General features: G+C 35.6%; 3 protein-coding genes across 3 annotated transcripts; 1 reads left to right on the top strand and 2 right to left on the bottom strand.

The window, feature by feature from the left end:
* The first annotated feature begins 7,844 nt into the window (after positions 1-7,844).
* LOC147473043 (uncharacterized) lies at positions 7,845-11,077 on the top strand. Its single transcript, XM_086587876.1, has 4 exons — positions 7,845-8,016; positions 8,126-8,455; positions 8,539-8,727; positions 10,956-11,077. Exons 1-4 carry the CDS (start codon positions 7,845-7,847, stop codon positions 11,075-11,077), a joined length of 813 nt encoding a protein of 270 aa, XP_086444002.1.
* Positions 11,078-15,957: 4,880 nt separating this feature from the next.
* Positions 15,958-16,575, bottom strand: LOC147473042 (uncharacterized). The gene has a single exon (XM_086587875.1). It carries the CDS (start codon positions 16,573-16,575, stop codon positions 15,958-15,960), a length of 618 nt encoding a protein of 205 aa, XP_086444001.1.
* An 8-nt stretch (positions 16,576-16,583) lies between these two features.
* Positions 16,584-17,030, bottom strand: LOC147473041 (uncharacterized). The gene has a single exon (XM_086587874.1). It carries the CDS (start codon positions 17,028-17,030, stop codon positions 16,584-16,586), a length of 447 nt encoding a protein of 148 aa, XP_086444000.1.
* Between the last annotated feature and the right edge of the window lie 10,096 nt (positions 17,031-27,126).

Raw genomic sequence — 27,126 nt, 5'->3', positions numbered from 1 at the left:
TCAAAAACACATATAGTGGAGATTCTAACAAAAAGGACAAAAACAAAATAACAAGAATTTCATGGAGAGCTTTCACTTTCCACCATGGGGTAGAAGCTTAGCCCTCCATGCTATTAATTAACATGAAAGAATAATTAAAGACAAGAGATAGAGTGAACATTGAAACCGCCTTTATTGCTTTGATGTTGATCTTCGGAAAATTACACACTCAAGAGCACACTTCCTCACTAATTAAATGAACTAAAACTACAAAGTAAAATTTCTACTAGAATGGAGATAGAATGAGTGTAGAATGCTTGTAGAATGGTGTAGAATGCTTCCCCTCAATGCCAATTCTCTTCTTTATTTATAGCTTCCACTAACAAGATCTTTGTGCATAAAATATCTTCACACAAAATAAAAATAATATTTGGGATATAGGAAGAAAATATAAGATAAAAGAATTTAGGAAATGGAATACGGAAGAGATATTATCAAGGCATGAGGAAGGAAAGAAATATAAATTGGAAATCAAATAAATGATAAAATGGAATGATATGGTTTGAATTAGGAATGGAGTGATTGGCAAGAATATGGTGAGGATATGGGAGAATATATGGTGGCTAGGATATAAGGTATTATTGAATGATTTGATACAATGAAATCTAGGGAATAAGTAATTAATGGAAATTGGGATATTTAATGTGGTGGAAATTGTAAGAATATATGGTGGTAGTTGCAATTATCCTTTCTTGATTTCCTTCCATAATTATCAATTCTCTAACATTTCCTTCCATTCTTGATAACACAATTTACTCCTTGAGATCTCACTTATTGATTCTCTAAATGATCATCTTTGGCTTTTGGGCTCAGGCTTTGATTGGGCTTTGACCAACATCTTTATTTTCTACAAAAAATATTAAACCAAATTAATAAAACATATTTTGCATTGGACTTTTCCAAAGACATGCACATATATGCAAATAAACCTTTATGACCAAAAAATGTGCATAATGCCATGGAATAAAGCAAATGTATGGTTTTACGTTAAAAATACGAAATTAAGCATAAATGATATTATAAAGTGCCTATAAAACTATATATAAAATATACAATTTTAGGCACTTATCAAGGAGCAACGTGATAGGGCATTTATAGTGGTCCTGATACAATATTTATCGTGGTGATACTGTTAATCATGCATAACATCCTCCAGAATATCTAGATCCATTGTAACCTACATTTCTCTTTCCCTTTGTTGCTTTGTATATTACTATGACGTGTTAAATAATTATCAAACATTTGTATGGTTTACGAATTAAATGGAGAAGTACCCTATTTAATATTTGTGTATATTAGTTCTATTTTTACCTTATCATAAATATAAAGTAATTATCAAAACCATAACAAATAAGCAAAATCAATAACTCGCCAAAATAAATCAATCTCAACTGATTGTTTTCAGAGAAGATCGTGCACGCTACACGGTACGCCTAACACTTGTCACACACACAGCTCTATTATTCTATCCATCTTCCAGTATTGAGGTATGATCATCAATTAAGGAATTACATGTAGGTATAACTGTCATGTGAAACCTTCATCCGTATTTTCTACCATTAGAACACCTCATTAATTGTTTTTGGACATCTGACATGAAAAGACCTACTATGGATACCCATAGTTGCTATTACAACAACACATGGTTCACTTATGTTTTCACATATTAATTGTGTATCTAACTGCACTTAGCATTTTGATTCATACAGGCTCATATATTGGCTATAAATCTCTTCTTTTTAGCCATTTTCATTTCACGAATTCTTCACTATCATTCCCTCACTTATACTTTCAAATTGATCAACCAAGAAAGATAGTACCCGAGAAAAACTACCTGAATTTTTTTGATGACGGCCGGTTTTCTCCTTATTTTGACACAGAAATTGTACATCGAGGATAGATACCTCTTCTATATCATTCCGAATCTTCTTATTCCAGAGAATTGGTTTTGATGTTCTACCAATTTAGTGGCCCTGAAAATGGAAAATTCTATTTCCATGCCTATGGACAATGATTTGAATTGACTAAGGAAATTATCTCCGACATACTTCAAATTCCAATAAATAACCCGGAGTTCCATCTTCCAGAGTCAACATTTGATTCCGTTAAAAATTTACTACGGGCCACCGTATCTCATAGAGAAGTCAAAAATAGACATCACGTTGTTCTTCAACTCTCTTTGAAACAGAATCAACGAGTTGTGCTCCATTGGTTGGGACACAATGTGGTAGGTACATCACACCAATCTGAAGTGACAAAGCCTTAACTCCACCTACTTTGGATTATGCATAATCAAAGGGATGATTTTTGTATAATCCAATACCTTTGGAACACGATCACCAGACCTAAAAAAAGGTTAGCACCTCTGCCTACTTTGATCATGAAAATTATGGTGCGTTGGGGTTATCCAGCAGTTTTTCCATAAATACCTCTTCAAAGAGCGGCCATTACTGTACTTCACACAGACTGCGCCGCTGGTTTTTTGGACTCCAGATACTCTGACAAATAAACAGGATGACCAAAGCTCAAACTCTAAAAACATTTCTTTGATGAAAATGTCATGCAGAACATTTTTAATCCCATGGAAGGCATTCATTTTCTTCATCAAGGCATGCGAGAACTACACACACGCCAAGAAATCATCATCAAAAGTCTTATTGATTTCCAGGAACGTCAAGCAATGCACAATGTTGAACAGGAGACAATCTTGGAAAATCACTCTCAGTCCTTGGAAAATCACGCCCTCCTAATGGATAATCAAACTACGCTCTCTGCCAACATGGGGGCCATTCAACTTCAGCAAGGCTAACAAATTGATGAACTAAACAATGTTATGCACGATCTGCATCCCCATCACCACCATCATCATCATCGTGATCCATGATTTTCTTCCTAGCCTACCAAAAAAAAAAAGTGGGGGGTTGCGTTTTGTTTTTACAAAACTCAACTTCCCCAAAATTAAATAAGATAAAATTATTATTATTAATTAAGTTTTTCGTCGTGTGCTCCCTTAATTAATATTGTTGTTATCTTTGTGTCTTCTTTTGTAAGTTAAACCTACTAGGATTGTCATAATTCACGTTGTTATATCCAATAATCAAATTTTAACATGTATTTTAAATTTGATTACAGGAGGGGTCTATCTTCTTCCATACTCTGTCATCCATCCAGTCAAACTTTATTGGACACTTTTTTTCATACACATCTTTATCCATTAAGCGTGGGCAACATTCTTGAATTCCTTCCGATAGGACTCCCACGTTGCAATTTGCAACGTGGCTACTTCATTTTGGACGCTTCCTCACGTACACTGATTGATAGTCTATCAATAATCTTTGCATTATCCATTGCTTTACTCCATCACACATGGCTTCTTCATCACACGTAGCATCTTCATCAAGCATGGTATCTCTGAAATTCATTCCTGAGCAATCCTTTCAGGCTATGATGGATTCCAATGCTTATGACCTTCATTTTTGTGATTACATCACTAACATCGGGTGGTCTTCCCTTGTTCTTTCCCCTGACCAAACTTATTCTCCAAGTTTGGCGGCCTACTTTTATGCCAACATGGGGGAAACTCCAGCGTTTAACACTGCTCATGGCTTTTTCTTAGACGGATTCACAATCCAAGTTGGTGGCACACACCATATCTTTTCTGAGCCAACACTTGCCCTAACTTTGGATCTTCCATATCACGAGTCGGCAGCAACATGGACATACATTTTTCACAACTCTACTCGTTCCTTTTCATGGCCTGCTTTTCGCGCAGCATACGGTGATGGTCTTGAAATTAAAGAAGAAGGAGCTTAACTTGGCAGATGGCCGGACATCACCATTCCCTTAGCCAGCATGACTATGAATGTGGGGAATGCGATGTTGTTTGTCCTTCTGAACATCATGGGAGATTGACATTTTTTGACCGCCAATGATGTTGCCTGTGTAGTCTTCAATGCGCTTGCTCAAGGTCATATATTCTTTGATATCTTAAACTATGTTATCTCTAATCTGAAATGAGCTCGGACTGTTCGGGATCAGTATATACTTTTACCTGTAACCACTTGCCGAATCATGAAGACACATTTCCCACAGTTTTCAGCTACTTTTCATGACTGGTCAAGGTAGATTCTATGTGCCCAGCAAACAAAATCATTCATTCATTAAGGTTTAGGCAATGGAGATGTCCTGCATGGTATTTGAGCCATGTTCGTTATTATCCAGACGATGATAAGATGTTGAAACATTTGAACGAATCAGGTGAACAAGAATGGGCCACCATTTGGCAATACATTATCTTTTGGCGCGATGCTAAGGAAATGCATTTCACTCAAGAAGACGCCAGACCATCACCACATCCTGGATGGTAAACTTGAGTAGGGAATTGTACATATATCTAATTGTATATAGTTGTATATAGTATGCTATTGTTTTTCTTTGTTTATTTCTGTATAATATATTATGTTACAACAACTTTCTGTCCAGCAATCCATCCCTAATTTTGCTCACGGTTCTCAAGTAATTCCTTTCTTTATCTATTTTTACTTCGAGGACTAAGCAACGTTCAGTTTGGGGGTGCTTTAACCCTATAGCAAAAATTAGGCAACTTGTAGGCTGTATATAGTTTCTATTTTCTTGTTAGTAAATGTACTTAGTGACAAAGTCTTGTTTCCTTTTCAATGATGAAAATTGTCTAGAAGTCTCACATTAGCATTCAAATTAGGATTCGTTTTTAAGAAACTTAAGATAATACGTACGCAATAGTTTTTACATCTTTTCATGACTATTCATGCATTGAGTATCATCGATTGTACATAGCAGTAAGTTTCTGGAACCCACGGTTAGTCTATTTAAACTATCAATCCTATGAGAATATAACCAAAAGCCTCGATATGAGTGATTTGTGAGTAATGACACAGAGAAGTAGTTTTCCCGAATAGAGAAAATCACGCGTCTACTTACTTACCATCCGAACCCTAGGCGAGAATTTAGGCCTTCTTTGGATCGACATAGCTAAAAATTCTTACCTGTTACAAATTCTACCGCTAGTCACTCCACTGAACCTTTCATCAAACCTTTCACTTTCACCAAAAATTCCTTACCCATCTATTAACCCCAGATAAAAGAACCTACCTAAATGATGAGTATGAGAAATAGGATGAAATGTAGAAAAATAAAGAGAAAGACTTGTCCCAAATAAAAGTTAGTTACTTGCTTCAGGAAAGAAAAATAGAATCATGTTTCTTCAGCTTTAAAAAAAAAAATGAAATAAGTACAAAAGCTTAAGAGCAAAGTAGGAAAGTAGGAAAACTCAGGTAAAAGCAGGAAAAGAAAACAAGGATTTCTCTAGTGTAAATATCTTGAATACCTTATTTTCTCATACTTGTCACTTTTTATTTTCCATTTCCATTTTCTTCTACACCACCACCTAAGCCCCATAATACCTAATAAAGACCTCTAGCTCAATTATGAGTAGGATGGTGTGATAATAAGTAGTAGATGTGATTGATCGACCTCGGCTCCTCTGATTGTCATCGAGTATGTGAGGAAATGTGTGCCCACTGCACACTGGAGTTAGCGAAACCTGAGTGGAAAAATTATGAGCGAATTTGTGTTTCGACACATACCTGTGAGAACCCATTTAGGTACACTCTCCAAAGGATCCAGAAACGGCCCTGCTTGTGCATTTCAATGTAAAGTTCACTATATACATGTTCATATGTAGATATTTTAATTATTGTATGCATATTAACTTGAGTTTCAAGGGAATTAATCCTCGTTCCCCACTAAGGAGACGTAAAGATATCTGAAATTAATTTAGAAAACAAGCTTTTGTTACTGAGTCGTTGTAGTATAAATAAAGTTTGTGAGTATCTTCTCTAGAAAACTTTCACGAGGCTATAACTCGTCCACTAGGGAATTCCTAGTGGTTTAAGGCCTTGTTGCATACGGTCAATGCAACTGCACTCTGCGAAACGAGAATTAGCTTAAACTGTACAGTTTTGGCCATTTATCTGTTTTAATGTCTCTTCTTTGCTTGAGGACAAGCAAAGTGCTGTTTGGGGGTAGTGTGATAAGCACCCAAAACTGTATTATAAAACCCTGTAGAGACATAGCAATTTGGTTAATTATGTGTTTAATAACCAGGAAATAATCGTATTCTCGTGTTTTTGCAGGTTGGAGCAACCAATGTAAAAATGATGATAAAGCCAGTAGTTAAGCACGGAATAGGGAGTAAATAAAAGCTTTCCAATTAAGCCCATGTGAAGCCCGAAAAAATCCGGACTAAAGCCCGAAGACTCAAAAAGTACAGAATCAAGTCAGAAATAGGATTACGTTCACAGAAGCACCAAACTTCCGAAGCTCATATCTTTGGAACCAGGACTTCGAATGCGACAAGTGAGCTGCTCAGGCGATCAGTGTGATGAAATCTACGCATAGACGGGAGTAGTAAAAATGCCAAAAGACCGAACCGCCACTAGACACTGCACATAGACCCACCATGCGGGCCTGCAAGATTTGATGAGTCATCATGCAAGTCAAGACAAAGGTGCAAATAATTGGCACAAAATTAACACCTTGCATACAATTAATAAAGTAGTTGGGTTTAGGTGATAATTATGTAGAGAATGCAAGGTGTCAAAAGGGGGTTTAGTGTTTGGATAAGAATGGAGTAAATGAGGGAGGTGTTTCACGTGGGAGAATAGAGAAAGCTCTCTTATGTATTAGGGGGGAGGTTTTTGGGAGCATTAACTTCTACCTTTTGACTCCTTTTTCTTTCCTTGTCTAGTAGTTTAATTTTTAGTTTTTATTTTATGTAAGAAAAAACTTGTAATAGTGTTAATGGGGAACACTTTTAGTTTTTGAATAAACTCCAACATTTTCTTTAAGGCAAAGTTAGTTTTTCTTCTTTCACTTTTATAATATCCTAGAACTTATTATATGATCATTGCAACCCTATGATCATGAGCTAGACCCTTCCTTGTGGAGGGTTAGGGATGCTCATGTGAGGAACCACCTTGTTAATTGATTTTCTAGTTAAGTTCTTTAAGAAAATAACTAGACTTTATATCCTACCCCAAAATGGTAGTTGGTGTAGAGTCTAGTTAGGAATTAAGGTAATGACTTAAAGATAAGTCATTGTTTTTGTTCATTATGCTAACAGTATGATATTAGAGATGAATTATAGTGTTAGGGATCAAAATATAATCTTTATTAGGATTTGTCTATGAATTCTAGGAAGATTAAGAGACAATAAACTAGAGTCAACAATAGAGGTGTGTCTTCACATGAGGAGAATTAACTCTCCACACCTTTCTATACATCGATTTTTACCTTGTTTTAGTGTGCATGTGTTTGTAACTTTAAGAATCTAAAAAAAAAAAAAACAGCTAAGTAATTTTAGTATAACTAAATCATAAAGAACTTACTCACTAGTTTCCTGACTTAGAGCATAAGAAAGTTGTAGGTTGTCCTAGTCTTTAGGTGGAACGAATCCTTACCTGATCAATACAAACGAAGAACGTGAGTAAGGAACTTGAATTTTGGTATGAAACGGACCTAGATAACCAACCAATTCTAAAGCCCGCAAAAGTACCAAGATCACCACCCACCATTGATAGAAAACAAAACCAATATTTTAAGTCATTGGTTTGACGATTTTCCTTGGCTAGAATATTCTGAAGAAAAAGATAGTGTTTTATGTTTTCCTTGCTTTGTCTTTAGTTCTAGACGTTCTAATTTTGTTGTTAATGGATTTCGAAGTTGGAAGAGAGTTCATTATGGAGTTAAATGTGCATTTTTGCAACATGTTGGAGGCCCTTGTTCCGCTCATGCCTGCTGTAACTGCTTGTGAGGATCTAGTGAATTCTTCTCGGCACATTGGTAATCTTTTAAATGCTCAATACAAACAGGAGGTAGTGAAGAATAAGTTTGTGTTGAAAACTATTTTATGGACTCTCCGATGGCTTGTATTACAAGGTTGTGCACTTAGAGATATGATGAATCAATCAAGTCAAGTAATCATGGAAACTTTCTTGAATTTATTGAGTTCTTAGCTAAATTGGATCCTGATATTGTCGTGTTTTAGATAATGCTTCCAAACAAGCCACATATACTTCTCCGAATATTCAAAAAGTGCTTTTGAATATTATTAGTGATCATGTGAGGGGTAAGATTCATGAGGAAGTTGAGGATGCTAAGTTTTGTATTCTTGTTGATGAATCACAAGATGTTTCAAATAAAGAGCAAATGGCTCTAGTATTAAGATTTGTCGACTATGATGGTTTTGTACGTGAACGGTTTTTAGATGTTTTCTGCGTTGATGACACTTGTTCACAAACCCTCAAGAATGAAATATGTGATATTCTTGTTCAGAACCATCTCTTTGTTGATGATATGAGGGGTCAAGGGTATGATTGTAAGCTTTATTTCTTAGGGAGTGCTCTAGTGCGTATTACGTGCATTGTTTCGCTCATCATTTACAATTAGCATTGGTTGCAGTTACTAAAGATATATCAGATATTTGGTTGTTTTTTTCGAAGTTGGGCACAATTGTCAATTATTTTAAGGCTTCTCCTAAGCGCCAAGATGAGTTACTAGTTGTTCAAGTCGAAGAAATTCAAAAATTGATTGATTGTGGTGAACTGGAGACAGGAAAGGGGGAGAATCAGATTACGACATTGCAGAGAGGTGGGTCTACTCGTTGGAGCTCCCATTTTTTATCTGTAAAGAGTTTGTTAGTTTCATTCAGTGTACTTTCTCGTGCTCTTGAGAACAACACAAAAAACGGATCAACTACTTCTAACCGGGGGGAAGCTAAGGGTGCTCTTATTGCACTTAGATCGTTTGAGTTTGTATTCATGTTACATTTGTTATGTAAGACTATGGGAATCACTGACATACTTTGCAAAGCTCTGCAAGATCAATCTGAAGACATTATTAACGCTATGCATCTATTTACCACCACAAAAGTACTCCAAAACCTGAGAGACGATGGTTGGAGCACTTTTTTTTTGTGAAGTTGACTTGTTTTGCAAGAAGAATAATATTGATATGTGATAATCGCACTTTTGCATATGTAAAAATATAAGTTTTTACACACACTCGAATACGACTGTTCAAATACCTCGCTCACGTGCATGTTTCAATATACTTGGAGTGAGGGTTTCGTTCCAAGCCTAAAGGCTAGAACTCAAATTGACAACCAAACGGAAATTTCTCTAGGAGGAACTTATGTGAGCAGGATTTTACAAATATTTTAAACATATTTTCCAAAGTGACTTAATTTGCAAGTTACTCAACTTAGATTAAACTAAAAATGAGAAACATAAGCAAAGAGAATTCTACTAGTTTACTTAATATTGCAATACTCAACTTAGAAATGACTTTAATTAATAACTTAGAATTGAAAACATATTATCAAATTAACTTAACAAAACCAACTAAAAATACAAATGTGGAAACTTTCTACTCCATAACAAAACTAAACTAAGGAGCCAAAGTTGTGTCTTGCTACTAAAGACACCTTTTTATAGCCAATGGAATTGCTCTTTTTCTTTGCGTCTATGTAAATTTGTAACGCTCAACTGTATCATTTAATGGTCCATTTGATTTTCTTGATTAAGACCATTTCTTTGTATGCCACCTAATCAAAGTTTTACTTACGCAAAAACTTTGTTCCCATCAAGACTTGGTGCCAAAGTTTCCATTTCATTTGAATTTTTGTGCTGTCATAATGGACTTTGTTGCACCTCATTACTTTTGTTGCACCTCATTACTTTTGTTGCAAAAATGCATCGAAACTCTTCCCACCTGTGCCAACCAAATGAGACTTTTGTGCCAAGTTAATTTAATCTTGATTTGTTTGCCAACTAATCAAAACTTTTGTGCCTTTAATAACTTTTATTTCCCACCTAATGATTTGTGCCCACCAAATAATTAAGACTTTGTGCCAAAGTTATGCACAAAAGTCTTTCATGCAAATTGACGTATGCTGAAACTTGACGTGTGAGCTTGGTCACAAATTTCTATGGGTCCGTACAATGGGTCCTTCATGCTTCGACCAGTGGCGGGTCCAAAAAGTTGACTTTTTACAAAGTCCCGCCTATATGTAGAGCTCGCCACACTGATATTTTTGATGGTTCATTTCCCGCCATTGGGGTCCAGGTTCAGCAAATATGGGCTTCAGAAGTTTGATGCTTTTCCGGCGTTTTGATCTTGTTTTGACTTGGAACAGTCCTATTTGATTCCTTGGGCTTTAGTCGGGCTTCATTGAGCTTCAAGTAGGCTAAATCGAAATACTTCATGTAGACACACTATTCCGTGCTTAAAATACTAGCTTTTATTCTCATTTTCACGTTGATTGCTCAATCCTGTAAAAGCACGAAAATATCATTAATTTATTATTATTAAACAAATAATTAACCAAAATGTTATGTCTCAACGGGGTTTTATATTACAGTTTTGGGTGCTTATCAATATGCATGATATACGATGGGCACGGATCGTTCTTGTCAGCAATATAATTGCATGACGTTTGAGTATCAGTATCGCATTGACATATATAACAGTGTCATAGATTTTTAGTTAATGGAGTTGAAAAGTAGATTCACCGAGGAAACAATAGAGCTTTTACTCTTAGCTTTGCTTTGACCCCTAAAGATGCTTTCAAATCATTTAATATTGATGATATTTGCAATCTTGCTGAGAGATTTTACTTTCAAGATTTCAGTGATCAAGAGTTATATTGAGAACTCAGCTGCAGCATTATGAGATTGATGTTTTTTGTAATTCGGTTTTCCATAATATGTCCATGATGTTTGAGTTGTGTAGAAGATTAGTTGAAACTGGAAAATCGAAGTCCTACCACTTGATTGATAGATTGGTTCGTCTTGTACTTACTCTTCCCATATCTACAGCAACTACAGAAAGGGTGTTCTCAGCCATGAAACTTATCAAAACACAGTTTCGAAACAAGAAGGAGGATGAGTTTCTTGCAGATTCAATGGTCATCTACATTGAAAGAGATTTTGCTAATTGATATTGATCTGGATTTGGTAATAGATCGATGATTTTGATGCCCGCAAGACCCGTAAAATACCGTACCGTTTCAGTAGTTTTGCCTTTTAAATAGATTTGTAGTCGAACTTGATTAGATATTTTGATGAATTAGTATATATATTTGGCTACTTGGGAATTATAGTGTTTCAGTTGTTTATTTGGAATGTGCCTATTTTTTTTTAAGACTGGTTATCGTTGTTTAGCCCGGAGAGAGTTAAAATGTTGGGTCCGCCACTATATGTCACCAAAGAGATATCAATTTCAATTCTTACAAAAGATATGTTGTAATAGTTTTGATAGACATACACCTCTATCATTTGATGAGAAAGGGAAGTCAGATTGTATTCTCTAATAAAACTTGTGTATAAAACATTACATTCCCACATATTTTGTTTTGAATTTTTTTTACACCAAGTTGAGATTATTGCTAGTTGCTACTACTTTGGGATGGACTCAATGCGTACAGAAGATATTTGTGAACTAATATACTTTTAGATGGTTGGTCCATATTCGCAAGAAGGGAAAGGAGCTACTATGAGTTTACGTGTTTTTTATAAATATAATATAAACTGATCCAACTTAGAATTTAAAACACCGAAAAGAAGTATAAACTGAAAAGAGAGGGATAGCTTATCAGTACTTTGCTATACATATAAAAGCTACAATGAAATTTGCTTGCTGAGGCACAAATTTGGCACTGACGAAGTATCTGAATAAGTCAAAATTCATAGATTCGTTGCACAGCTTGACTGTTGTCCAACCCTCTATATGTCTTGAAGAACTGTCTAAAAATATCGATCTACATTTTTGCTTCCCACAAAGCTTCACAGACCTTCTGACAGATCTTGGGGATAGGTGCAAAATTTCTCCATCAAAGCAATATATTATTTTATACTAAATTTAGAAATAAATTAGAGATGACACTCTTCGAGGAAGAGTACATCCTATGATCCTAATACAGACAAACCAACCCACGTAGAGTGAGTTATACCTACTTCCATGACTACTAAAGCAGGACTACATGAGAAAGGTAATGCAACATTTAGAATTTTAGATACAATTTTTTTCAATATATAGGCAGGGAGGGAAGAGGGAGAGGCCAAGAAGGTTGAAAGTAGAGAGAACGTGAGGGATTTTTGGGTTTCTTTTTCTTTTTGTACGGGTTTTGTGGTTTTGTTTTGTGTTAATTATTTTTTTTTATTTTTAGGAAATTTAAGGGTGAGCTACGGCGTACCCTAGGCCCCCTGGCTCCGCCACTAGCTGCCTGCTAAGGACCTGTACCAAACATGACTATACCAAACACGACCCTTGTAAAAGGATCAAGCCGCTCGTAGTTCACTAATTCCCCTAAGGGCCAAATCATCTCAAATGAAGAATATGAATCAACTTCAAGCAATATTGGAACTTGATCCCATAAACCACTTTGGTCAACATATCAGCTGGTGTCTATCATAGTGAGTAAGATATCACCCTCCAAAATTTCTCTAACAAAGCGAAAACGCACATCAATGTGCTTCGTACGGGCATGTTAAACTTGGTTCTTGGCCAAATATATAACACTCATGCTATCATGATGAATCTCAAGCTGATCCTGCACAATACTGATGCAGGACATCAAGCATAAGCATACAATCATTTGGTTGCTAATATTATTTTTTTGAAATTAGAATTATTACTTATTAGGTATTTGAAATGTTTAATATTTTCTATTTATAGTTTAATTAGATTTAGAAGTCTATGCTGGATTTAGAAGCCTTGGTTTCTAATAAATTATATGTCTTATCTATATAAAGAGGCCATTGTAGTTTAGTTCATTCATTCAATTATCAATTATCAAACTATCAAATCTCCAAAACCTTTTATACTTTTCTCCCTCAACTTCTACAGTTTTTCTATTCGATCTTCTTCCTCCTTAAATCTATTCCCCCTTTTGAAGATCTCCGCATCTTTTCTTCTAAATCTTTGTTTATTCCGCATCAATTGGTATCAAGAGCCATAGTTTTTAGATTCTCATCTAGAAAGCGATCCACCACCACCACTTCTGCAAACTACACCCAATTTTTTTCTCTCTCTATAGCTGAATTTGTTACAAAGGAAGAATTCAACAAGTTTGAATTAAACATTTATTCAAAGTTTGAAGCTTTTGATGCAAAACTTGAAGTTCTGGAGTCGAGACTCGTGAATATGTTTAAAGAAGCTATGGCAGGTAAACCAATCAATGAATCCTCAAACAAAGATCTTCCCCCCAACCCTCAAGATATCCCAAAACATAAGATCCATTATTACCAAATCCAATAGCCAAAAAATTTACACAAAAGAAATCCGAGTTTCTTAATAACTCACCAAAAACCAAATATCTCAAAAATAATCGTTATGAACTGCCTGGGATTCAATGCGCAACAATACACAAACACAAACACTGTAGTCACAAACACTGTAGTCATTTCACATTACAATACATACTACCAAATTCATTTTTTCAAAACACCAATTCACTCGGCAAAACAATAAAACATTTTAATCACTCGGCAGAAAAATATCTCACAAACAATCATTATGAACCGCCTGGGATTCAATGAGCAACAATACATAAACACAGTACAAACACTGCAGTCATCATTCACATTACAATACATACTAGCAAATTCTCTTTCAATACACCAATTCACTCAGTAAAACAATAAAGCATTTTAATCACTCGGCAGAAAAACAAACCATTTTATTCTGACACATCAACAAGGCATGAATTAATCATAACTTACATACAATAACAATTCAAAAAGACAAACTTATTTTACCAAGCCTAAGTTAGTAACTACACCTATCAAAACTCAATTTAAAACACGAGCACGACAAAGATTTGTATATGCAAACACATGTCTAATGACATTCAAACAAACATTCCAAACATTAAACAAGTTCCCCTCACTCAGCTAGTACACCTCAAAATGAAACATAAGCGTGGTTTTGAAAACTTTTTAGGGGTACCATGCCCGTGAGGACACTTGAACCCAATGCTCTGATACCACTTTGTAACTCCCCAAAGCCCACTATATCTTAGCTAACCAGCCGAGGATATAATGAGTCGGAGAACCCAACAACTTGACCATCTTGACAAGTGCCAAAGCAGTCAAGTAACCGGTTTACAAAATGAACCCATTACAATAAGTCAAATACAGGTGATAACTAACAAATAAATAAAACCAAAGAGTTCAAGCTCTAACCAAATAATGTCTCAACTCGTCTCTCCGCATGATCGAGTATCAAACACCTGCAAAATCTGTAACAGCGTAAAAATCACGCGCCTAGCAAGCATCATCTACTAACAAATCTTTTTACTTAAATAAGAGGAGAAAGCATCGAACAAGTGACTAACATGTAACTTAAACATTTAAAATCTCTAAATCATTAAACAATCAACTTCCCATTTAATAATAACAGTCAATCCACATGTGAAAATAATGCAATTAAACCGAAACAATTATGTTCATATATTTCATATTTCCTTGAAAACAATTACACTTTATTATAATCTTAAAACTGGATCACTTATTTTAAATACAACTAGGAATACATGTCAACTAATACACTTCTAAATAGTTAGCACATAACACCACAAGGTAAATCAATTAATTGAGTCATAGTTGTACACACAAAACCCAAATGAGACTGTAAACTGAACAATGAATACAAATTCAACCAATCACAATTTCAATTCAAACATGATTTGTTCAAGAAATCAGTAACAAGACCAAACACACAGTTAATGCACCAATTCACATAACTTAGGCAGTCAAGACTAACACAAACTTTGCACAAAATAATGGACAATTACGTTGAACCCAAAACCTTACTGAGCATACATATCGAACATCAATAGAAATAAAGACATAACTTATTTAGGATCAAAAGAAGCGGCAGCAGAGGTACTTGCCTGACCTATAGGAGATAAACAACAAGAAACAAGTGATATCAACACTCCAAAAACCTAATAGAAAACCCCCAAATTCCAGCTCTTCCTTATCCCATGGTGGCGTCAGATTTTTACCTAAAAAAGAACCAAAATTCTGAAGCAACCCTAGTAGAATCACTCGCTGATCCATATACCTTTAGAAAGCTCTTTGAATCTAGGTTCTAAGCAACCAAACGGAATAAAAAACCGATCACTAGGGAGAAAGATATAGTTGTTTTCGTGACAGGTACCAAATCTGATCCAAAATTGATTTCTCACTGATTTCTTCTTCTTTTGTATTGAATTCATAAGTGATATAGTTTACACAGCCAAAGACTGAGCCTCTTCTCATTTGTTCTCTCTTGTAGAAATTATAGTGATGATAATAAGAAGAGAGAACCGACTAAATGAGTGATGGATTTTCAACAATGGGATATGGTTCACCAACCAAAAAGCCCACCCCAAAATAAAAACGCAATAAATATACCCACTGTAAGCCCAAACTCTAATCATTTTTCTGGAAATATGGGGTTTCACAGTTTGCTCGATAGAATTGTCATATACAACTAGCTTTCGAACCCGTCCTACGAACGGGTGTCGCTATATTAAATTATTATAAACAATATTATCAACTATTCATAGCTATGAGATATGGAAATTATATTAATTTCTTGTTCAAATTTCTTACCTACCAAAACAAATTGTTCAAATTTCTTGCACCACTCCCTATCAAAAGAAAGCACCAAACCTTGGTAAAACCCATCGATTTATTTTTGTTATTATGTTTAATAATAGAAGTTTGATTGAAATTTTGTAAAAATGCCTAATGTGGCGAAGATGATAATGAAGCTACTTTTTTTTTTTTTGAAGAAGAAACTAGGGGTTAGGCAGACCCCAACCTGTATTAATCAAAATCTCAAGTACACTTTTCCTTGTGCATCCTCCATTACAATTTTAGTTAATGCACAGTCTAACGGAGGAAGAGAATAGAAAACAAAATCCTCATGAGACTTACATAACTTAGAGAAGTAATCAGCTACCCTATTTGTTTCCCTGTACACATGTTTGAAATCAACCTGTACAAATTTTTGTTTCAAGAGCTGGATAGAAGCAATAATGTTAAGACAATACCAAGGAGGTTCCTCTCTTCCAGTTATTGCTCCTACTGCACATTTAGAGTCTGAGCAAACTGTAATTCGTCGAGCTCCAATGCAAATAGCTCCCTTCATACCCGCTTCAACAGCCAAGAGTTCTTGGGTAATGACCGACCTCTTTATAGAGCTCCCAGTGTATGCCAGCTGGACAACCCCAGCTGCATCTCTTATCGCACCACCAAACCCATTAAACTCTTCAGTGACCGATCCATCTGTGTTAACTACAAACTCACCTGGTTTTGGCTTGAACCATTTACACCATATAGGGGCTCGTGCCGCGAAAGAAGCTTGTATTCCTAACTTGTCGAGAAGTACCCTAGCTGCCACCGTATCAGGGACTTCTTTCAACACTGTCTGCAGATATAATTTCATATCCCACTTCACTTTTTCACAGACTCCATCTTCACTTGCTGCTTCTGTTGAAAGTTCCTCAAGTTCCTTTCAACCCAGATGGCATATGCAGTGGCGCAGACAACAGCTCTAACAATTTCAGATTCCATAGTGGCATCCCTACAAATCCGCATAATATTATACCACTCGGCAGTTGATGACTTAACTTGAGTGCTCAAGCCCAACCATCTTTTCACTCTCGCCCAAACACCTTTAGTATATGGACAATCAAAAAATAGATGCTTAGAGTGCTCCCTGGAAGAGTTGTAGAAACTACAAGTAGACTGGTTAATAATTTTCTTCCTAACCAACCTATCCTGCGTAAGTAAACAATTCGCAAACAATTGCCAACCAGTGAAGAAGTGTTTAGGAACAACTAGCTTACCCCAAACCACTCTGTACCATTTGACTTTTGTTCTAGTCTGCTTGAGTGCCATGTATGCTGACTTGGCCGTGAAACGCCTTGAGAATGTTGGAGTCCAGATGACCTAGTCTTGCCTTAGCATAGTGTTCAACTCAGTACCTTCTATGCTCCTTTTTAGTTCACTCGTAGGCAGACTAGTTACTAGTTGGTTCCATCTCCCATCAGTAATAAGATCACTAACTAGTGCATTCTCCGGTACCTGTAAGAGTTGAACTGCTTCAAGCCACTGAAGTAAAGGGGTATCATGGCACCAAGGATCATGCCATACATAAGTCTGCTCTCCTTTCGCTATCTGATGCCTTACTAGCTTTTGGGCAGCCTTCCAATGCTTTAAGACATTCCTCCAGACCCACGAGCAATCAGCTGGAATTTTCATAGTCCAGAAGTGTTGTTTTCTAACATGATACTCAATAGACCACTTAACCCATAAAGAGTCTTCATAGCTTGCAATCTTGAAAACAAGGCCACAGTAGGCAGCCTTATTCCATGTCTTCGGATCTACTATCCCCAATCCACCATAATCTTTCCCAAGACGAATGATAGAGTGGTTAGCATGGTGCATTTTGGGTGTCATCTCCAGACCAGCCCACAGGAATCTATTACAAATCTTTCCAATGTCACTCAATGTTTTCTTAGGTAAAATGAAGGTTCGTGCCCAATAAACATGGAGAGAGGATAAAACCGACTGAATCAACTGGAGTCTACCTGCATGAGAGAGAGACTTATTCTTCCAATTTGAAATTCTTTTAGTCACCATTTCTGTTAAAGGAAGGCATTCTTTGATTCCCATTCTAGATGCAGTGAGAGGGAGCCCAAGATAAGTAATAGGGGGCTGTACCAGTTGCACTTCCATAATGTCTGCCAATTCCTTTGCTTCAAGATAGCTCATATTTCCAGCCAGCAGTGTTGTCTTCTGTCGACTCAACTTGAGCCCAGTACACTTAGTGAAATCATCAAGGGTTTTCTTCATTGCCATCATAGTAGTTTCATCACCCTTACAGAACAGCAAGATGTCGTCTGCAAAGCAAAGATGTGTGAGGTTTAACTTCTTACACTTTGGGTGATAAGAAATTTCTTTTCGCCAAAGACATTACATTTCAAAGATACTACCAAGCACCTCCATGACCAGGACAAATAAGTATGGGGAGATGGGATCCCCTTGTCTGAGCCCTCTACTACTAGCAAAATAGCCTTGGGGTGTACCATTGACTAAGACAGAGTAGTAAGGTGTGGAATAGCACATCTTAGTCCACGTAACAAATTTCTCCAGGAATCTAAATCTTACCAGCACTTTCTCAATAGTTTGCCAACTAACTGTATCATATGCTTTGGTAATATCAATCTTTAAGGAGCATCTTTTAGTCCCATGAGATCTATTGTAGCTTCCTACCAGTTCATGAGCCACCAGGAGGTTGTCTTGGATTGATCTGTCGGGGATGAAAGCAGATTGTTCCATGGAAGTGATTTCTGGCATGCAAGGCTTCATTCTATTAGTGAGTATTTTCGATACACACTTATAGATAACATTGCAGGAGGCAATAGGTCTGAACTCTTCAACTCTGGAAGGATTAGTACATTTCGGAATGAGACTTAAGTGCGTTGAGTTAACACCTCGATGAATAGACTTCAATGAAAAAATGGAAATAATTGCCTTGACAAACTCATCTTCCACATAAAGCCAATTCTTCTTGAAAAAGTGAGCATTAAACCCATCCGGTCCTGGTGCTTTATTATCATCCATCTCAAACAAAGCTCTCTTAATTTCAGCCTCAGAAAAATCCTGGACCATAGAATCAGCCTCATACCTTGTGAGTACTCTCGAAAAATGGAGACTCTCAAGGAATTCAGTTTCACAGCTAGCTGGTGAAGGTTGTCCCAACAAACCCTTGTAATAATCAACAAAAGCTTCTGAAACTTCCTTCTGACCTTCCCTTCGAACTCCCCTGGCATCTTGTAATACCCAAATTAGATTTCGGCCCTTTCTCTCCTTGAGGATCTTATGAAAAAACTCAATGCACTTATCCCCAAATTTTATCCAATCACATTTGGTTCTATGCCTTAGATCCTCCCCTTCCATAATCATAAGCTGACAGAGAGTAGTTCTGACTTCCTTTTCCCTTGAACATAGAAGAACATCCAAGGGATTACTCTGCTGGGCTTTCTGTATGCTTTTGAGGTCCCTCCTTGCTGCCTCTGTCCGCTTAGATAAGTCAGAACAATAAAATTTGGCCCCAAATTTTTTAGTTTACTCTTCAGTAACTTCAACTTCTGGGTAAGTATGTACATGGGATTGCCATACACTATAACATTCCAGCAGATCAGAAACATAGCTAAGAATTCCGGATGAAGAATCCAGAAGTTACTGAACCTAAACAGAGGACTTGCAGAAACTCTGGTCATAATAGAGACAATTATCGGGGAATGATCAGCTGTTCCAGGAGGAAGGAATTCAGCAAAAGAGAACGAGAATGTAGAGCTCCATGTACTATTGACCATATATCTGTCAAGTTTAGACCACTTTCGGCCAAAATTGGTCCAGGTATAGAAACCCCCAAAAGCTTTCAGATCATAGAGTTCAGCTTGGACAAGACAGTCAGAAAAAGGGGTAGTCTCCCTAGGATGCACAGCCTCGCCCCCAATTCTTTCGAAAGAATACAGAACATTATTGAAGTCCCCTGCCACACACCATTCACCTTGGAGCCCTTAGTGAATATTACAGATATCACTCCATAATCTCAGTCTATCTGTTCTCAAGTTACTAGTGTAGACAACTGTAAAGAAGAATGATTTCATTGTAGGCAGCAACTCCACTTTACAGTGAATCAGCTGATCAGTTTTGATTATTTTGACCAACGAAATAGTTCCAGTATCCCATGATACCCAAACTCTCCCACTATCACTACTGTCGTAGTTGTTCGCAAAAGACCATGCTGGACAACAAAGGTTGTTAATGTATTGGAACTTCTCTTTCCTCACCTTAGTCTCCAACATTCCAAAAAGACATAATTTATTTTCGATCCTAAATTTACTCATGTACCTAGCTTTATTGAGGTCATTCAGTCCCCTAACATTCCATATAGCTAACTTCGACATGTTTAAATTTTGCGCGTCCCATTCCTTCCAGAACCCTTGTTCTTTTCCTTCCCTCTTTTATTGGAATTGCATCCCTTGGTCTGCGACCTTGTTGTCACTTGTAGCGGGAGAATGGCTGGTAGGACTTCATGTTGCAATTGCTCATCATTAAAGAAGTCCTTCTCTGGCTCGGATAAGTCATCCTCTATAACAGTATCCTCAAGGGCTGCTGCTTCATAATGTATTTGTTCCCCATGATATTGAGGCTCTTCATTAGCTGCTTGTACTTCAGTGTACACTACCACTTCCCCTCTATGCGTGTAGTCATCCTCATCTAGTTGAAGTACCTCATATCTTCCACCACTCACAACTAGCGTTTCACCCTCCTCATCTGCTAACCTCACTATGTTAGAAGCCTCATCACTGTATTCAATAGCTCTTATCAACTAATCCCCAGAAGAATGATCTCCAAAGAAGCTCTCTACTCATCCAGAAGACCCAAAGCTAATGTTACTAACAGTAGAAATGGTGCTGCAACTCTGTTGAGCCTGAGGCCCATTATCTTCCAAGTTGCAGAAACTTGTCTCTCTGACTGCAATAAAACTAGGGGCCTCCTCTGGGATAGCAACTACCACTGCTAGTGGCCCTAAACCATCCCTTTGACTCCCTTGTACAATTACATCTCCTTGTTCCTCATGGTTGTTACTTGTACCAGAAACTGAGCACTCCGCTATGTCTATACTTGGACCATTAGTTTGCTCTTGCTGCTTTCGTACCCATACCCTTTTGACCCCTTCTACTTCACTGGGCTGCCCATTATCCCTTCGTGCCCTCACTCTTGTGGTCCTGATACCATATTGCTGCGTCGTGTGTCCAATCCGATTACACTTTACACAGGATTGAGGTTTCCATGGGTATTCAAGTGGTATATCTATCTCTCGATCCCCCACCTTGATTTTTATGACATCTTTGTACTAATGGTTAACTAGGAATTCAATGCAGAATTGAGCGAACGACAACCTTTTCCTATTCACAGTTGCATCATCCATAAATATTGGTATTCCACCTACCAAGCTAGCTAGGTAGGACAAGCCAATAAGCGTCCACATCTCTTTTGGAACATCCAACAGCTTAACCCATATTGGAATTGTATTCTCCTTGTTAATATAGTTGTTGACGTCAACTGTCCATGGTTTTATTACAAACACTCTACCCGCAATAAATACTGGCCCTTCATCTAATACCATCTGCCTGTCCTTTGCACAGGTAAAACTCATGTAAAACAAATCTTTATCAGTTGTGATATCAAATTCACCCTTCATCTTCCATTTCTTACTCAAAAAATCCTTCACCATCGGAAAAGATAGCCGTTTATCCAAAAAATATCCCACCAAATATCCATCCCATTGCTTAATCCCCTGTTCCACTAGATACTCTGGAACTTGGGCCACACCATCTATGATAATGGGAGTGAACATAGAGAAGGCAACAAACGATTCCTGAATTCCATTCCTCCCAAACAGCGAACTCCACCTCAAACCTCCCCTGATATTTTGGTCAGTAGCTCGTTGTAGTTCAGGGAAAGGTGCCTGAGAAGGAGGGTTACTAGAAGAGGCCATAAAAAACTTAGCTTGCGTTTTTAGAACTCACACTGTGAAACAATGGAGGATTTTACCTAAAAAAGCAAGTGAAAAGAAGATAAATAGCAAGACATTCCCAATCATAATGAAATAATTATAATAAACACTACTTAAAATGCAAAATTATACTTGTAGAGATATTATATTCTTCCTATATATAATACAACTATGTTTCGAGGTTAGTTCAATATATTTGCATCAAGTTTCTGATTTTACGTTAATTATTCTTTGAGGCTAGTTCAATATAGTTGGATCTAGTTTCTGATTTCCCATTAATTATTCTTTGAGGTTAATTCAATGTAGTTGTATCAAGTTTCTGATTTCCGTTAATTATTCTTTGAGGTTAGTTTAGTGCAGTTGCACCAAGTTTACGATTTCCCGTTAGTTATTCATTAAGGTTAATTCAGTGCAGTTCCATCTAGTTTTCAATGTTTTGTTAATTACTCTTTGAGATTAGTTAATTGCATTTGCATCAAGGTTCCAATTTCCCGTTAATTACTCTTTGAGGTTAGTTTAATACATCTGCATCCAGTTTCTGATTTCCCGTTAATTATTTTTCGAAATTAGTTCGCATCTAGCTTCCAATTTTCGGTTATTTATGCTTTGAGGGTAGTTCGATGTAGTTACATCCGATTTTTGATTTCCAGTTATCTATTCTTTGAGGTTATTTCAATGCATTTGCATCCAGTTTCAGATTTTCCGTTAAATATTCATCAAGGATATTGCATCCAATTTATGATTTCCCGGCCTATTAGTTAATATATGATTTTAGTTTAATGCAGTTACATCCAGTTTCCGATTTTCCGTTAATTATTCTTTAAGATTAGTTCAATGAAGTTGTATCCAATTTCCGATTTCCCGTTAATTGTTTTTTGAGATTAGTTTAATGCATTTACATCAAGTTTTCGATTTCCAGTTAATTATTTTTTGAGGTTTGTTCAATGCAGTTGCATCAAATTTATGATTTCCCGTTAATTATTCATTGAGATTAGTTTAGTGCATTTGCATCCATTTTTTTATGTTTCTATATTCGTTAATTAGTCTTTAGATTAGTTCATTGCATTTGCATCCAGTTTCTGATTTCTCATTAATAACTCGTTGAGGTTAGTTCAATACATCTGCATCTAGTTTATGATTTATGATTATTTATGCTTTGAGGTTTTAGTTCGATGCAATTGCATTCAGTTTCTGATTTCTCATTAACTATTCTTTGACGTTATTTCAATGCATTTGCATCTAGTTTCTGATTTCCAGTCAATTATTCTATGAGGTTAGTTCAATGCAGTTGCATTTGGTTTTTGATTTCTTGTTAATTATATTTTGAGGTTAGTTCAATGCATTTGCATCAAGTTTCTGATTCACCGTTAATTATTATTTGAGGTTTGTTTGATGCATTTTTGCATACCGTTTCCAATTTCCCGTTAAATATTTTTCAAGGATTTGCATCCAATTTCTAATTTTCCATTAGTTATTTTCTGACGTTAGTTTAATGCAGTTGCATCCAAATTCTGATTTCTAGTTAATTACTTTTTTAGTTTAGTTTATTGCATTTGCATAAAGTTTTCGATTTCCCGTTAATTACTCTTTTAGCTCAGTTCAATGTATTTGAATCCAGTTTTCGATTTCCTTTTAATTATCCAATGTGGTGTGTAATGCCAACTTTCTACTTATTCATCTATAGTGTCCTTGCAAACATGACATAAAAATAAATTATGTTTGATTTACTATATGGGATCATCAAAGATTATCCAATTTCCGATTTCCCATTAATTATTCTTTAGATTATATACCTGACTCACTATGTGGGATCTTCAAAGATTATCTACGAATGGGTCCTGTCATATTAATTATTCTGAAAAATATATGCATAACTATTATATACAAATATTATATTGCTCACTCATCCAAATTTATTATAACATGAAAACCTCACATACTCTCTATTAAAAAAAAATAACTCACCATTGATAAAACCCTTCAACTTCATTTGTTGTTTAATAATAGAAGTTTGATTGAAATTTTGTGAGATTGTCTAATAAGACGAAGTTCATATTGAAGCTACTTGAATAGCAAGGTGTTCCCAATTATACGAAAAAAGATAAGATAAACATCATTTTAAATGCAAAACTATACTTATCGAGACATTCCCACAACATATAACACAACTATTTTTTTAAGTTAGTTCAATGCATTTGCATCCAGTTTCTGATAATCTGTTATTTATTTTTTAAGGTTAGTTCAACACAGTTGCAACTAGTTTCCAATTTCTTGTTAATTATTCTTTGCAGTTAGTTTAATGCATTTGCATCCAATTTCCAATTTCCAATTTCTTGCTAATTATTATTCGAGTTCAGTTCAATGCATTTGCATCCAGTTTTCAATTTCCCGTTAATCATTTTTTGAGATTAGTTTAATACATTTGCATCCAGTTTCCGATTTATCGTTTATTATTCGATGAGGTTGCATTTGCATCTAGTTTCTGACTTCCAGTTAATTATTGTTTGAGGTTAGTTCAATGAATTTGCATCCAGTTTTCGATTTTCCGTTAATTATTTCTTGAGGTTACTTAAATGCATTTGCATCTAATTTATTTTTTGAAATTAGTTCAGTGTATTTGCATCCGGTTTCCGATTTCCAGTTAATTATTTTTAAAGATTAGTTTCACGCATTTGCATCCTGTTTCCAATTTATAGTTATTTTTTTTAGGTTAGTTCAATACAGTTGCATCCAATTTCTGATTTCCCGTTAATTTAATCTCTGCGAGTTAGTTCAATACATTTGCATCGGTGTTAGTTCGATGTATTTGCATCCAAGTTTTGATTTCCCATAAATTATTCTTTTAGGTTAGTTTAATGCAGTTGTATCAATATTCCGATTGTCTATTAATTAATTTTTAAGATTAGTTTAATGCTTGCATGTGTATCCAATTTCCAATTTCCCGTTAAATATTATTTGAGGTTAGTTCGATGCATTTGCATCTAGTTTTCTGTTTCTCGTTAATTGTTCTTTGACGTTAGTTTCATACAGTATTATATATATGTTAAAATATTTGTTATTATTGGGGGTTTTTTTTTTTTTCATTTGCTATTATATATTTTGTGATGTTATTTTTTGTATAATTTAATTTTTCACATGTAATTTGTTTTGGTTTGGTTTGATATATAATTTATTTAAGCCAACATCTACTTTAACTAAATCAATAGTTATATAATTTATTTAAGCCAACGTCCATTTTAACTGAATCTCGTTATTCCGCTAAAATTGGAAATTATAAAATTCATAAATTTAATTAGAATATGTCGTAATTATTGTGGCCTGTGGTTTTTTAAATCTTTAACTATGACTAAATTTTACACCTCAAATTGATCCAACTTTATTTGTTAGGCCCATATATATAGTGCATACAATACAATTTTATTTGTTTTTGGTTATTATTGATTTTATGATTAGTTTACTTTTTTTTTTTCCTTTTTTCCCAGTTACATGTGTGATTAACAAATGCATAAAGTAAATGTTCAAGCAACTCAATTCATTTTTTCCTTTGTTCTTTCACAGTTTCATTATCATTTTCTTGAAAGAAACTTTGTTATGTTAAACTTCACATGAGATTAGTGTGGAAACTATTCTTTGTGGCGTAAGGGTTTTAGGAAAATCGTTTTTGGTTGAAAATATTGTTTTTTGCAATTTAGTTTTTTTCCCGTAATTAGCTATATTGTTTAGGAAAAGTTGAACACTCTATCAAACTCTAGATGGGATTGTTTCTTTATTTATATCCTACTTTTTCATAATTAGTAATAGAGAGTGTTCCAAAAAATAGATTGGTGAGGGTATAACTATAATATATATCTAAGGATTTAGAATTCCTTTTTTTTCGTAATTAGTATTAGAATTTACAAAAAAAATTGAGACTATGTGAAGCATTGAAAAATAGAGCCAAGAGGGTATAGCTATAATATATATCTAAAGACGCCTCATTGCCACAAGAGATCGTGATCAAATATTCTTTCAAGACTTCCAATTAAGACTTCCAATTAAGGTTGTTATTCAGACGTAATGCCTATGCACATATTTACGTCCACTAATCAGTAACCCTTATTTTGTTTGATTGCATCTGGATTGGGCATCTCAAAGTAACTAGGATGCAAGGAGCAGAAACTCATCAGGGTTGAAGTTGCTTCTGACTCTCTCAGTGCTTCTAGAATCTCAAATGAACTACAAGCTCCACCTTGGTGCAGGGACCTTGCGGGATCTATATTTGATTACGTACTTATCCCTTGGTAACAAACGATTAAGTTCACTCACACCTACAGGGAATGTAATAGGGTTGCTGATTTGAAAGCTCAAGTGAATATTCAGTGTTATTTGTAGCACCTCTAGCTACAGTCTGTTCTGCAGAACTTTGAAGAAGAGGATGCTATGGACAGTTTGTACTACAGATTTCCACTGTATTGCAGGTTGGCGTCTGCCTAATATAACCCCTAGTTGCTTAAAAAAAGGATGTCTCTCTACATCTATTGTTCCTGTTATCTGGAAAGTTTTGACTGACATTTGGTTAATGAATGATTATGGCATCAAAGAATCTTCGAGCAAACTCCTCTCGATCTATTCGGTTTCCTGTGGAGCCTGGACGTGACATTAAACCATTAATTGTTTGGACAAATTTTTACTAGGTTTCAAATGTGGCACACTACGAAGATAGCAACAGTACATATTGGGGACAATTGAAGAAGATTCACCATATAATTTTAGAGGAAGAGGGGCTATATTAAATGTTTTAGTATTAGTAGGTCTTAGATGTCTTCTGAACACTGTAGTATTACTATGGAGTTATTTACTTTTATTGATATAGTAATTTAGTTATATGCATTTGATTCTTTGACAGACAAAATTGCCTTTATATGGGGAGTTCAATTTTCTTTCACTGTCTCTGTTTTCAAGCCCACTACATATATAGTTTAGTTTCTTTAGATTAAGAATTCAACATTAAGTTTGTTTGAAAAATTAAGTGTGTTCTTGTTTTGAAGAACTATGAAGGTTGTGTTTCTCACCGAAATGAAAGTCTTCATCTAAACTACTTAGTCCTTTCTATTAGTTGAATAACAACTGCGAATATAACATTGAGTATGTCAATTTAATTTGAGCACTCAAAGACGCATCTAAAGTCAATTTCCGAATATAACGAACATTTTGAGCAATTTGAATATTCCAATGTCTTCCCATTGATTGATTCTTCAGGCTTCAACCAATATAGAGAAAACAAAAAATCAACTGACTAGGAGGAAAAATGGGTTTAGCGCCCAGACAATCACAATTTCACAACTTATAATAGACAATAATCTATATAGTTATAGGAGAAGATGCGACAAGTTAAGATCAAGCTTTCATAAAAAATGCTAC

The sequence above is a fragment of the Coptis chinensis genome, unplaced genomic scaffold (genome assembly GCF_015680905.1).
Source record: "Coptis chinensis isolate HL-2020 unplaced genomic scaffold, ASM1568090v1 utg535_pilon_pilon, whole genome shotgun sequence".
Taxonomy (NCBI): domain Eukaryota; kingdom Viridiplantae; phylum Streptophyta; class Magnoliopsida; order Ranunculales; family Ranunculaceae; genus Coptis; species Coptis chinensis.
Note: the sequence above shows the minus strand (reverse complement) of the source record. Positions and strands in the feature narration are given on the sequence as shown.

Bases quoted from the DNA above. Each gene is read 5' to 3' on its own strand.
- LOC147473043 (XM_086587876.1), top strand. From the start codon at position 7,845: ATGTTGGAGGCCCTTGTTCCGCTCATGCCTGCTGTAACTGCTTGTGAG. The intron at 8,017-8,125 runs GTTGTGCACTTA...GTCGTGTTTTAG, and splicing joins CCGATGGCTTGTATTACAAG to ATAATGCTTCCAAACAAGCC. The intron at 8,728-10,955 runs GTGGGTCTACTC...CCATATCTACAG, and splicing joins GATTACGACATTGCAGAGAG to CAACTACAGAAAGGGTGTTC.
- LOC147473042 (XM_086587875.1), bottom strand. From the start codon at position 16,575: ATGAAATTATATCTGCAGACAGTGTTGAAAGAAGTCCCTGATACGGTG.
- LOC147473041 (XM_086587874.1), bottom strand. From the start codon at position 17,030: ATGGCACTCAAGCAGACTAGAACAAAAGTCAAATGGTACAGAGTGGTT.